At 40.6% G+C, this 14,253-nt stretch overlaps 1 protein-coding gene across 2 annotated transcripts in view; it reads right to left on the minus strand.

Annotated features, from left to right (window-relative positions):
- The window catches only part of slc9a8 (solute carrier family 9 member 8), a 194,121-nt gene that overhangs the window by 142,935 nt on the left and 36,933 nt on the right, over positions 1-14,253 (minus strand). For both annotated transcript variants that reach the window (XM_084461744.1, XM_084461743.1), the window contains exon 4: positions 13,579-13,637. In XM_084461744.1, coding sequence (XP_084317870.1) covers positions 13,579-13,637 — 59 coding nt within the window. The remainder of the gene's footprint in view (positions 1-13,578; positions 13,638-14,253) is intronic.

Raw genomic sequence — 14,253 nt, forward strand, 5'->3', positions numbered from 1 at the left:
TGTATTGATGAGACGAGAATGTTGTTGTTTTATTTAAAGCTAGCTCCCCCTGACAAATTACATGGACTGACGGAGCCCGACTGGCTCTAACGATGCTTAAACAGAGACTAACCAAAAAGCCTGTTTTCCTGACTATGACTAGCCTGATGATAGAATGTGACTTGCACTTAACAATGTTTCTGAGAATATCTTCAACAGAGTGCTGATAACCAGTCCTGACGCAAAAAGGGGTTCCTGCATCACACCAAGCCTGGGGATTGGGTCCTTATCTGCGACCTCAGGCCGTACCAGATTCACCACGCAGACGGCTGTCAGAGTAGCTGAGAGGACTTCGTGGGTCCATGAGAGCCGTTGCAGGGGCATCCCAGACCAGAGGAGCAGACGAGCAGCCTGAGAAGTAGAGGTGGCGGGGTGAACCTACCCACAGAAGATGGAGCAATCAGGACCATGGCATTCAGGCCTGTGTGGAATAGCTGTCAAAGTAGCTGAGAGGACTTTGTGTGTCCATGTGAGCCATTGTCAGCGGGTCCAAGCAGCAGAGGACGGTCCACGAAGGGATCGCAAACACCATGAGGCTGAAGATGCAGCCGAACCAGAGATCTCAAGGGCAAAGCAGTGGGCCACCACACTGTCCTCTCCTCTGATGAGCACTCGGAGGAGGAGTGACCTTGCCAGTCACCTCCTTCTCATGGTCGTTGTTATGGCAACGTGGAGATGCTCAACAGCAATGACTGCATCAAAACACACACACGCACACACTGGAACCAACATTGAACATTCAGACAATGAGACATGGAAGCTGCAATCCAGAAGAGGAGTCGCCTTGTTTTCCCCAATGACATTCGATTGTCCACAACAGGAGTGAATGAACTTTGAAATTATCTTGAAGAAATGTATGATATTTGTTTAGAATAGTTATAATGTTTTGAAACATGAGCTGGAAAATGGTTTTGATGGATTCTATATTTTTTAGTGCCTGGTTAGGCACAAACCAGGGAATTGTCATAGAAATTGTAATTTCACTACCTCCCTCAACCTTTCACATAGCTGTGCTAACCTCATTTATAACATTATGACCTCTCCAGGAGGTCGACACACCTAGACGTTGTCTGCTCTAGAATAACCATTCTTTGTTTCATTGTCCTTGCAAGATTTACCGCCCTTTCTCATATCACGTGTCTCAACTCTTGACCATTGTTGATGATGTCTGCCATTTAATATGACATGTACAGATGGGTTAGCCAATCACATCCCTGGAAGCGTCATACCTGTGTATTGCTTGAATATAAGGCCGTGCAAGACCAGACTGCGGCTCTTCTGTTGGATACCACTCACGTGCATTATCCTGAAGTCCTTGCGCTCGTATGTTTTCTCAATAAATCAGACTTAACCTCTTTGAGCGAACCTTGGCAAATCTTTTTACTTTCGATCAGATTTAATTCCATTACACTAGCAACATAAACAATAACAATAGCTACCGTAAGTAGTTCCGCTTCCTGAATCCCCTCTGCGGATTTATCTACACATCTACAACGGTCGCTTCAATACAAGTCAATGGATTTCATAAAATGATCAATAAAACCCTACAGGATTCATACTTTGTGGCGAATTTGATGTCAGAACACCAACGGACACCAATTACACCCTTGGTGAGCTTCTTGTCTTTGAAATCGAGAGTTCAACATGTTTTTGAAGGACTTTTCAAGGTGCCCACCCACATTCATTGTATGACCAAAACGGTGGTAGAGCAATTATCAGACTTCCTCAAAAGTGCTAGTTTTGTCAACGTTTTGATCTGAACCATTGTATATGATCATAAGTAACCTTAAAACAGGGCTAAACATGCAATTTCCCTTTACTACTCCTTTAAGGAGCTGGCGGGGCGTTTATGTATGCAAATTCAGGTGTGCGAGAATGCGCATTCAACTTAAGAAGGGGAGCACAGCTGAGAACACTTTGGCGGTTTAGGAACACATTTCCACCCATTCATGAATCCAGCGGGGATCTTTCTTAGGGTTGGTCTTACGAAGTTCGTAAGAAGACATTTAAGAAGACACTTAAGAAAATGTTCAGGAATGAGGACCAATGGGCCTCATTCACCAATATCTTATTAAGTTCTGTTCTTAAATTTCTTCCTAAGAACGTTTATAAGGAAAGCTCCCGTCTGATTCACGACGTGTTGGTAAACCGCTGGAAGAGTTCGCACCTGCCTTCTCTTAATGGCGAATCTCATGGTTTCTTAAAGGACAATGCTTGTTTTTGACAACCTGGACCTTATTTACAACATATTATAAGATGTTTGACTCACCGAGATCACTTTGGTGTAGTTCGGAGGCATGTAGAAGAAATTTAAAATCCAGCGCGAGCCAGTATATCCATGTAATGGCGATGGTCGGGGCACTATTTCGTGTCTAAAGACGTTTCTAAAGATCATATTACAGAGGCATGTGAAAAACCACAACAGGCCTACGCTCTATGTAAGCACAACTAGCGATTGATAAAGACAGATTGATGAAAACAACCGTTTCGCGGCAGAAAATAGATTTTTAGAAACTGCATTCCCGGTGCCCCGACCATCACTTGACTGCTGTTATGCATTTACAGTATTAGGCCTGATGGATAAATAGGCTACCATAGTCTGTAGCCTTGTTCTTCTGTCAATTGGGCCTAACCTGTTCATGAAACTTTGTAGGTTAACCTACTTTAATAGGCCTATCTTCAGCTTGAGCTGACGGCTGTTATGCATCTAGTGTAGTAAGCCTGGTGGATCAATAGCTAGTCAGTTGTCTATAGAAGGCTTAGCCTTCATATTAAGTGTAGGCTATGTTCTATTCTTGTTATTTGACATTAATGAAATGGGAGCGTGTCTATGTTCCCACAGCTCTATCTTCCCGCAGCCCTATTTTCCCACAGCTCTATGTTCCCACAGCTCTATGTTCCCACATTTCTAAGTACTGTAATCTAAATATAGAATAGAGAAAAGTATGTCTGTGTGTTTGTCTGCCTGTCTGAAGCCGCTTTTCTCCTGATTGGGTTGACCAATCCATCTGACACGACATGGGCATTGAGCATTTTTTGTGAGCAAATTTCACAAATGTAACACTTTTAAACAATGTTCAAGCTCTATCCAGTCTGCTGCAGAGTCCAGGGCCAGTAGGTGGCAACTTCAAGCTAAGTAGCAAGAATTGACATTAGCCTAATCAATCAAAACACACTCAGGCGTGTAGCATGGAACAATTCTAAAAATATCACTGAGTGAAAAAAATGTGGACCAATCAGCATCGAGGGCGGCGTGGTCTCTACCATGGACTTGATTTATGGGCCCCTAACATCACTCCCACCAAGTTTTGTAGCTCTGGGACCAAAGATATTGAGCGAACACTGTGGGACAATCAGCATCAAGGGGGCGTGGCCTCGGATCACGATTAAAATTTGAGGAAGTATTCCTCGCTCCATGCTACACCTCTCCACCAAATTTCTTGAAAATCCGTGCAGTAGTATCTGCGTAATTGTGCATTTGGTTTTTCAAACGGTCACAATAGCGCCACCTACCGCTACACGCCTCATGCCTTTGCAGTATGATTACTTAGAAATGTGAGAACATAGGGCTGTAGGAACATAGGGTCTAATTTTGAGAAAACCAGGCCAGCTCCAGCCTGGCTTATGTGCGTGGCTGGCTTGTTTCTGTTCAGGACTGGTAGAACGGAAGCTAGTCATGCCACTGAAATAGCTGTGAATTGAAATGACATGAAATAATGTCTGATAAATTAAGATAGGTCATGTCGTCTGGACACATCAGTTCCAATGCTTCCAATGCTAATCCAGCACAATAATAGCGGAATAGCCAGTTAGCTCATGAGCTCACAACAACTAGCAGCAGCTTCTATAACATTAATGGTAGTGGTCAGTGGCTAAAGCAGTTACACTGATGATAACATAAAGTCATCCCCGGTCTCCTGGGTGGGAGTCCAATGCTCTCACCACTACTCTACTTGTGCAGTGGAGATCGGTGGGTTGGTTTTGGTGTCCTTCTTCCAGTCCCTAGTGTGGGTTGGGGTTAGAATATGGGTTGGGGTTGGGAGAGGATCTGATCTATAAGGCAAGGGGTAAAGGTTGGAGTGAAAGGATGAACATGTGGAGGTTTGCGGTATAGTCCCATAAAGTTATCCCCACCGGGTCTTCAACCCCAATCTCCAGGGTGGGAGTCCAATGCTCCCACCAGTTCTCTACTTGTGCAGTGGAGATCGGCCGGTTGATTTTGGGGTCCTTCTTGATTTTGGTGTGCTGGGACTACTGCCTCTTATGGTGCCAACAGAGAAATGCAGGCCAACATTGTCCACAGTAACAAAGGGAGGGAGGGAGTGATAACCGGACGAACGCTATACTAGGTGCGCTGGCTTACTGCCACGCACAAAAGAGTATCAATACATTAAGCCCATTCCTCCATCACCACCTAAAGCTGTGCCAGTCAACAGTCAGTCTTATCACCGAAAATAAACCACATATAGGTGTAGAGCGACTGGTGCATCACATCCCATACAAAAATGAATTACCATAGGATTTGAAGTGTCCTACTCCTATTGTAAAAAGGACTGTCTGTCTAAAATGCAGTAGCGTACCATGGGGTCTTGCACAGGGTCTTCTCTGACATTGTTATTACTCCCAATGGTTCACCTGAATACTCCCAATTCTGGTACACCTGAATTCACTAAGCAGAGAAAAAGGGCTTCAAAGATTCAGAGCTGTTCACACTTCTCACAGCCAGGTAATGGGTGGGAACAGTAGCTGGTTAACCCCGCCCCGAACCACTCCCCCACTGGACTAGCTGTCATTATCTGTCGGTGGCTGTCAGTGGTGGTTTGATGGGCTTTTCAATGACAATGTTAGCTAGAAAGCTTACTAAAAAGTAATACATTAAATTGATTAAAGGCAGTGTTCAGAATTATTTTCTATATGGTTATATATGCACAATGCCCATGTACTATTCTATGAATAGTTCCAAAATGACAAACCATGATTCTGCCAACAGGCCTCCAGCAACCAAATTTTTTACAGGCCATTCTGCCCGAACCTGTAGAGCCCCCGTAGCGGAGAAGATGAATGTCAAAAAACATTATCAAATTGGACATTTCTATTGTCCGGACTACGATAGGCCTCAGTGGGGTTTGGGACTGGAGTTTGAAAGCAAGCTGGAGGGTTGGCTATTGTTACAGGTAAGCCTCCTATGAATATGAATACAAGATGAAATTTCAAGTTTTTTTTTTATTGTGACATAGGTTACATGATGCAAACATAAGTTGTAAAGGTACACACAATAGCAACAATATGCATAGCGAACAGGTACATTGGAATTCTTGTCTTCGCTTGTCCTCAGTATCAGTGCTGATCAGTTCCTCATTCCAGTCCTAGGTACACAGTTAGACATTTAAAGGCAATTTACTGGCAAACTAGCATTCTATCAGTATCACGCTCATCTACTTATCCTATCTGATCATGGATGGCTGTGACTGTGTCCATGATACAGGCAGTGCAATTACATAACATGTCAAGTATACTGTAATCAAGTATACTGTAATCATCTCATAATATTGTAATCATAATCATCATATGGTATGATTGTTTTAGACAGCCACAACACCAAAATGTTGCAACAGAGATCTGCTCAATAGTAATATCAGATGTGACCACTAGATGTAGCCACAGGAAACTGATCTGTCAAAAGTTGAGTTATCTACTGCTGAGGCTAGCAGTTTAAAGCTGCTGGAATAGTCTACACTCTCCACTGACCGCTTAAATTCCCCAATTTCCTCCTTTTTCCCCCTGATCTGTCAAAAGATTGAATTATCGATGCTGACACTAGCAGTCTTGATTACAAAAACAGTCTACGCTTTCCCATGTACCGATAGTGTTCCTAATTTCCTATTTTTTCCCTATTCCCCCCCTTGCTGGATATAATGGCGTATTAAAGGGACATATTTTGGCATAGGCCGGTGCTGAGTCGGCATATTGGACACCATTGGATTCGTGCCAAGTTAGGGGTGGGTTTTGGAAAATGGGTTGTGGCCAAGATAGAGGCGGGGATTACGGTAGGCTATATAAGACAGTGCAGACAGAGTTGTTGTATCGTCGAGGGGCCTCTGAGGACCAACCGATTTTTGATGCTGTTTTCATTGAAGGACCAATAAAAACCTGCTACATCGGACTCTGTTTTCTTCAAGTGCCTTTATTTGTTGGACTCTAAATTATTTTAACTTCTGATTGAGAACTTGGATAATTTTTACACAACAGATGCTAGCTAGCGCGTTAGGCGTTAGTGTGCTCTTAAGCACACAGCATGGTGGACAGGGCTGAAAATTAACTTTTTGGCTCACCTGCCAAGGGGACTGGTAGATGAAAAAATCCACCGGCCAAGTATATTTTTTACCGGCCAAAATAATAAATTGCCTTTTTTGTCACATTATACATCTGTTTCAGTACTTTTCATTCAGATAATAGTATTATGTTGAATACATGCTTAAGGAAGAGGCCAAAGTAAAATTTAAAATAAATTAGTTTAATTCGATGCCTAGAAACATTGCAATTCATAGAAATTCAATTATTCATTTCCATTCACTTCCACGGTGTAGAATTATCCATAACTACCTAACCCTACCCAAATATGAGATATAAATGATCAAAGCCTTAACCTCATGGTCTTTATGTGTTTATGAACAAAATATATATATACTGTAACATATTCACAGCCTGTCATCATGTAAAGTTAAACCTGAGCTGGATGCTTGGTTTGATTTGAGTTTTGGTAGGGACACAATGGGTTGTTGTTGTTTCACGTAGTCTGGATTGAATCTAGGTGGTGGCCGAATCAGATTAATTTCCGTCGCCACTGATTGAGCAATGTGACAACGAATGACAAAGTTTATCCACAAAACCTACATCTGTTGAGTCAGACTATAATCTCACCTGTAACCCTGATGCATCTCCTGCCTCTCCTGATCCTGCCTTTCTGCTGCTTTGACCAAAAAAATTCTAATGTCCATTTTTGTCTTCTTTTTTTCTGGTCATAAAAGAGAAATGATTGACAATATCAAACTACTTGCAGACATGAAACACTCTTTTCCGTGTAGCCTACAGCCTATTCTGTGTAGCATATGAAATATGATTACGCTGGACTTGGACTATTGAACTGAATTGCATAAACAAACCAGACGTCTCGTTTGTTTAGCCTGCTATGCAATTCAGTGGGCGAGTGAACCTAGCTAGTCATTGCTCAAACCTAGGAGTTTGCAACGGTTATACCAAAACTGATTTATTACTAGCTAAAGACAACTGTTATGACAACATTACAGCACCTTTACCTTATCTCTGCCTCAGCAAACGTTTAGGTACATAGGTACAGCTCTGACTGCACCACCAGCTAGCACTAACACAGTTTACATAGGCATTTAGCAGGACGCAAACTAAACTATTATCATTGATACAACTCTGTACAGAAAAATAATTGTCGGTCAACATATTGTATTACCTATTGTTCAATAACTTCAATCTTACTTGCTGCCTGATAAAAATTCCCGCTGTTGCCGACAGTGTCCATACCTAAAACTACACTTATGGCTGGATGACCAGTGAAGTCAGTCAAGGAGGAACCAGTACCGTCTTCAGAGTTTATAAGCTACATGACAAGCGATTAAAGACATCCCTTCTGAGAAACAGTGGCTTGGTATGCTATGGAAGCCCAGAGACAGGATAGTACACATCTACTGTAGGTGTTGACTGTAGTAGCGCGCGTCCTCTGAGGTAAATGGGAATGATATTCTGTGCGCGAGTAGCCTCGGGTCACCAGTCTCTCTTAGTGCGCGAGGCTCTGCAACAGTCATGACTGAAAACTTTATTTGGTGCAGCGGGGGAGCTATTTAAGTGCAACACACAACAAACAGAACGCCCATGGCATGGATGTGGCGTCGCACGCATAATTTATTACATGACTCTATTGGTACAAACATTTACCCGCCAGCATGGCGGATAGCCGCCGAAATTTAGTCGCCAAATGGAAATTTTACCCGCCATTGGCGGGTGGCTGGTGTTAATTTTCAGCCCTGATGGTGGAGGAGAGGGTAGTGAGGGAGGCAAGGATTGAGGACAAGGACAAGCTAGCTTATAGTAGCTAACTTTAGCTAAAGCACTTTGAGAGAAAAGTGCAGAGTATGTCCCCGACTCCCCGGGCCTTGAGTTAGCTAGCTAACACTAGCGAGCATGCTAGCTAGCACTAGCTAACATTAGCTAGCTATCATTAGGCTTCAATTCCTGAACTTAGCTTAGTGTGCAGGTTATGGGTTACTTCTCTGTTTACTTCAGATATTACTCTACATTTCAACCAGACATTCCAGTGAAACCAGATAGTCAAAATAACTTACCTGATATAAAATGGGCACCGCAAACTCAGGCATGTCTGATGATGTCCTCAATCCAGTCCATAAGCTTAATGGCTTGTAGCCACAGGCGACTCCGGTTCCTCTGAAAAGGCCAGTTTCCTCTTGAAATTAATAAAGTTTGAATCCACTAGAGCGCCGAATTGTACACCCGGGTCATTGACGGATAAGACTTTTGAATAGGCCAATTTTAAAACACTAAAAATAAGGATATATTTGGCCATTGTTCAAACATTTGGAATGTAATGTACACATGCATTTATGCAAAAACCCCAAATTAAGAGATTTTAGTGTTTTTAAAGTTGAATTAATAGCACACGGCTTAAAAAAAAAGTCATTTGGGGCGACTGTAATTTATCTCAAAATTAACATATTTCCTTAACATTACTAATATTTTAACAAGTATCAGTAATTAAATAAACAGTTTAAGAAAGACAGGCTTGTGTATCCTTTCATTTTTTGTAAACCATGATTTTATAAGTTTATTCTATAGTGGCAGTGTCTCCCTCGTAATGCAGTTACAATACCAATTTTTACTCTAAAAGCCACAAAACTGATTTAAAATGTGTACAGATAGTATCTACTTAAGCATAGTATACCATTGATTAATATTTTAGTTTAAACTGATGGATATTCTATTTTGAATTTAGTACAGATATTGCCAAACGCTGGTTACCCCACATGACAGATGGTCGCCCCAAATGATGAGAAAACCGCAGGTAGTTAAAAGTCTATTTAAAATGTACACAATACAGTTCAGACAAATGAAAACTGAACAAAGCTTTTATTACAATATTTCCAAGTGGTCAAGTCAAAAAAATTCTTCAATTCATTCAAATATCACAAAAGTTAAAAAAAATTAAAACGTGAAACGCACGGTAGGTTACAAGCTTTGTCAGGAACATTCAAATATCACAAATGTTAAAGGAGTAGTAAAGGGAAAATGCATGTTTAGCCCTGTTTTAAGGTTACTTATGATCATATACAATGGTTCAGATCAAAACGTTGACAAAACTAGCACTTTTGAGAAAGTCTGATAATTGCTTTACCACCGTTTTGGTCATACAATGGATGTGGGTGGGCACCGTGAAAAATCATCCAAAAAACATGTTAAACTCTCAATTTCAAAGACAAGAAACTCGCCAAGGTGTTAGTTGGCGTTCTGACATATTATTCGCCATAAAGTAAGATTCTAGTTCATCTGGAAAGGCTTTTTAAAATATTTAGCATAGAAGGGGTAAACATGCATTTTCCCTTTACTACTCCTTTAAAACCATTAAACATTTCAAAAGTTAAAGTGCAATGCACATTACATGCTTCAAGAACAAACATGTCACAAAGGTCCATTTTCGTGTCCTTATCATATCATCATTGGTTTTGTCAATGTATGAGAAAGAGAAGGAGGGTTAAGCACAGCGGTCCATGTAGCCTACTCTAACCATACAGTACATTTCCATCTCAGTTTGCATTACATGGCTGGTGCGCATTACACTTGTTATGCTTAAATTATGCTAGCCAGCAAGTTCACAAGCAGGACTGGCTTTATCCAAAGCGACTGTAATACCACTCTACTCACTACTACTAATAGCACGAGTTCACCTCCTTTCTAAACAAATTCCCTACATTCTTTTGATTGGGAATTAGGGAAATTATCAAATTAGAAATTCATTAAATTAAAAAATCATTATTTTTGATCATTGACTTAACAAATCAATTTGTTGTTCAATTATCATACAGATCTGATAATAGGCCTAAATCATGTTTGCCCATATCTGCGGTTAGGTTTAAAATAGTAAGCCTATTTATCTCTTGAATGTGACAGAGTGACAACATACGGGACGGGGACAGCCTATTTATTCACAAGTAGGCCTACAAACTTCTGCATCATTACTGAAACCTGTTCAATACGTCTCGTCATATTCAAGTCTCGTTATAATATGGGAGCTATAACCTAACGTAAGGGAATGGATGAAGGACTTAAAACGAACTGATTATAAGGACTATATATTGGAAAATTTGGCCTGAATTAGATTGTTGAATTAATAATATTATTAAAAAAGAAAAGGGCAGATGCCCAGAAATTCAGGAATGTGACATGGACCCCTACTCAACAGTAGCAGGCTATTTGGTAGTAGTACTAGTGCACTACTGATACACGTTTGGCTTTGTTTTGTGTATCTATTTTGATGGGTGTATAGAGCCTTTTTTTGCAAATACAAAAACAAAAACACAACATTGACCAACGGCATCTTATTTCAAAATATTGTGCCTGTATCATTGTGTTGCCTCTGTGTCTGAAATGAATGAATGAATAAAGCTGGTCAGTTCACCCTGACAAGAATAGCTAGGCGAAGGACAGAAATTAAACCACTAAGGTTACTGCTGGACTTAAAACAATTGTGCTAGCCTCGTTCCATATGAGAACACTCCTGTGTCCAATTTGTACAGTAGATCAGCCTGTGTCCACATAGTTGTTAGCTAACTGGTACAGTAGTTAGCTAGCTAGCTGACGTCTGACGTCTGACCCCTGTGTCACGTGGATGGTGTTTGTGTACGTTGCATGTCTAGCCTACAATAGAGTGCCTAAGCGGAAGCAGGAAAAGACGTCCCATGGATGGGACCTTAATTCAGAAAAAATATGTACGGTAGTCAATGGCGATAAACACATACTTTCTTGATGTATAATGTGATACTGGCCTAAATTACATACAAACTTAAGTTCAAGATATTACAGAAAAGGTCATTCCTAATCCTACTAACATGACAGTTTGAAATACAACTGAGAAAGATGTACTGCATGTTACCTATAGTTTTTTTTTTCCTGGCAAGATAGTCGGCTCTTGCTGCAGGGTCTGCGTTGGCCCGCTGCCTGTAGCGAGCAGTCTTCTGTTTGCTCGTTTGTGGTGCCATCTAGAAAATAGGTTAAACTGGTTAAACATGACTAATACATGTACCATTAGCTAAATGGAATGTCATGCTATACAGTTTTTAAATTTATCTCATGAGATTGTACAATAATCAAAAAGAAACGTTTATTCCTAAATAGGAATGGAAAATGACTGAAATTTAGAAAAATATATCTTAAAGTATACAAAGAGTAATGCTAAAACAAAGAACCTTATGTATAAATCATGAATACAATATAAATATATAGAAACTACAAATACAGGACATATATCTATCATGTAAAACACTCGCCCCACATGATACTCGGTCACCCCAGATGATATTTTCAAGTTCAGTCAAATATTACAGGCTAACTGTTAGCTACAGAAACCAAACTAGCTACTTCTTACCACATGTCACTATCAAATTTATCATCAAAATATAGATTTGCAGATAAAACTTATTATTCACAGTTTTGGGGCGGTCGTCCCACATGATATCCAAAAGTGGCAAGTACATTACAGCAGTTACAAAAGAGATGTATTTGCAAATATGAGAGAGACTTACTAACCTGCCAATTGTTTGTTTGGGTCTCTCACATGTGGCTGGCTGATGCAACATCTGTCCTTGAGGTGGTTTCAAAATAAAAGTCCCACAATTGTGTTTTCTTGATGGTCGCCCCCGATGATATTTCATAAAGTGAACATATTCAGACAACATTCGTTTGTATATTATGATGGAAATATATGTGCAAATGCTTCATAATTTTGTCAATGAATGCAAAACATGTGAAATTATGCCAAATAGGGCAAGGGATATATTTAAATCAATTTAAAGTGATTTTAAACCGGTTGTCCAAATAGAAGTCAAGGCTGGACGGTCGCCCCACATGATGTTTTGACACTTCAGATAGCAGAAAAATGACCAATAACTAAAATGTTTGGAGAGGTTAGAGTGGGTATGTATATGGGGAAGGTATTAGAAATACATGTTATCTTTTTAAGTATTTTGATGTTTTTTTTAAGGTAAAAAATTCAGTTGGACAGAAAAAGTAGGCGTCACGTCATTGACCCACCCATAGACGCGACAGCCAGACATCTTGATGGTATATAAAGTACTACTCTTTGCACTAAAATACTGCTCTTTACTGCTCCTTGCTCTGACTTCGTCTGTCTCCCCCTGCTACTGTTTCGAGAATGCGTGCATACTTGTGCTGACGTAGGCTGTAAAAGGGTCTATAATAAACAAATATGACCCACGCTCGTTTATTTATGGGCGGTGGCTCTACCACATAAATTCAATAACTGAAATAGCACCACCAGGTAACCACATTTTTACACAGCTTCTATAGCATCCAGTGACAAAACCCTGGTCCACACCGAGGCTTGAACTTACATGTTCAACCTTCAGCATGTGAGGCAGACGCACTACCCACTCGGCCACCGCAGACCTGGGCAATCTGTGGTGTCATAGTTGTTTTGATGTTCTGAGGCCGCCGCGTCTTGTGGTGGCACAATTAGTTTGACACAGTTAATTCATCTGCAACCCAGACTGTACATTTCCTTAAAGGCCGTCGACGCTGTGATAAACCCACCCAGTGTAGCTGTCTGTATTTCAAAATCCTCAGAACCAACACTGATTTGCGAGATCGCTTTCGGATCGGGCTCAAAATTCTCTATCTCTATCCACACTCATTTGCGAGTAACAACGTGAGCTTGCGACATCAAGATGGTCTCACGAAGCTAGCCAGCATTATCTAGTTAAATCTCAATTTGTTGCTTTTTTCGTGAGGCCATATTAATTTCCTGACAGAACAATACTATTAAGCAGAAGTAGGTATTACCAAGCTAACAACTAGCTAGTTAGTTAGCATTCATTCTTGTCTTTCCATACACAGGCAGCAGCAATGCGATGAAAATTTCATTTTGCGTTGAAACTGGTTAGTTACTTGGTTATGTTTTTCAAAAACAAAATCTATCAAAAGCAACATTAACTACCATTAAACTAACAACCCTAATTTGCAACAGTATCCCATATGAAGCATTACGTATTGTTTAATTTGTGACATTTCAATGCAGTATCCATCCAATCCAAGTTTTGCTGCATCAACTCCAAGTCTGACATTTAGAAGCATTTCTCCTTAACCATAACATATCAATTTGAAACCATGCATTGATTAATCAATCTCCTTTCTGCTCCTTTCTGGGTGTTTACAACCTGAGGCTGTAGAGGAATGAGAGGGAAATAGTAACATCTCACACTGTACCTTCCAGTTGGCCAGCTCCTGAAACTCGATGATCTTGATGAAGCCTCCCATAAGGATGCCTGTACAGAAAAAAGTATAACATGGCGACTCAACTCACAACCATTGTAAAAACCTACTATCAAGGGTGCAAACTCATCAGGGGTGAAAAATGTGACAAAGATGCTAAGCCCTTAGGGGAGTCCATGGGCATGCCCCCCCGGGAAGACATGTTTTAAATATCAGCTTTAACTGACATTCTGTCTGATATCAGGATAACATCATTGTGGACTAGGCTATTTGGTAGAAACAGCCACAAATGTATGTTTAAGCTATTTAAAGTTTTTGATTGATTTTTGTAGGCTACTGTAAGCCCTATAGTTTATCGTGGTACAAAATAGATGGATGTAGAGCACCTATTTGGATGTGAAAGTAAGTTTGTGTAGCATTGTTACAGCCCCATACAAAGTGTACACAAGCTAATATAAAACCTCCTCCGCTGTCTTTACGATATTGTTGACAGCATGTCTAGCTAAACAGGCCACTAGCTAGCGTCGTTAGTCTAGCTGGCTACAAGTGCTAGCTACTGTAGCAAGACAGCTATAGCTAGCATAGCTAGATGAGAGTACAGGCTCCAAGCACAGAAGCCTTTCTGTTGACAACTCAGAATACATCTTATTTTATTCCATGCGACTCTGT

The sequence above is a fragment of the Borostomias antarcticus genome, assembly GCF_949987555.1.
Source record: "Borostomias antarcticus genome assembly, chromosome: 3".
NCBI classification, from domain to species: Eukaryota; Metazoa; Chordata; class Actinopteri; order Stomiiformes; family Stomiidae; genus Borostomias; species Borostomias antarcticus.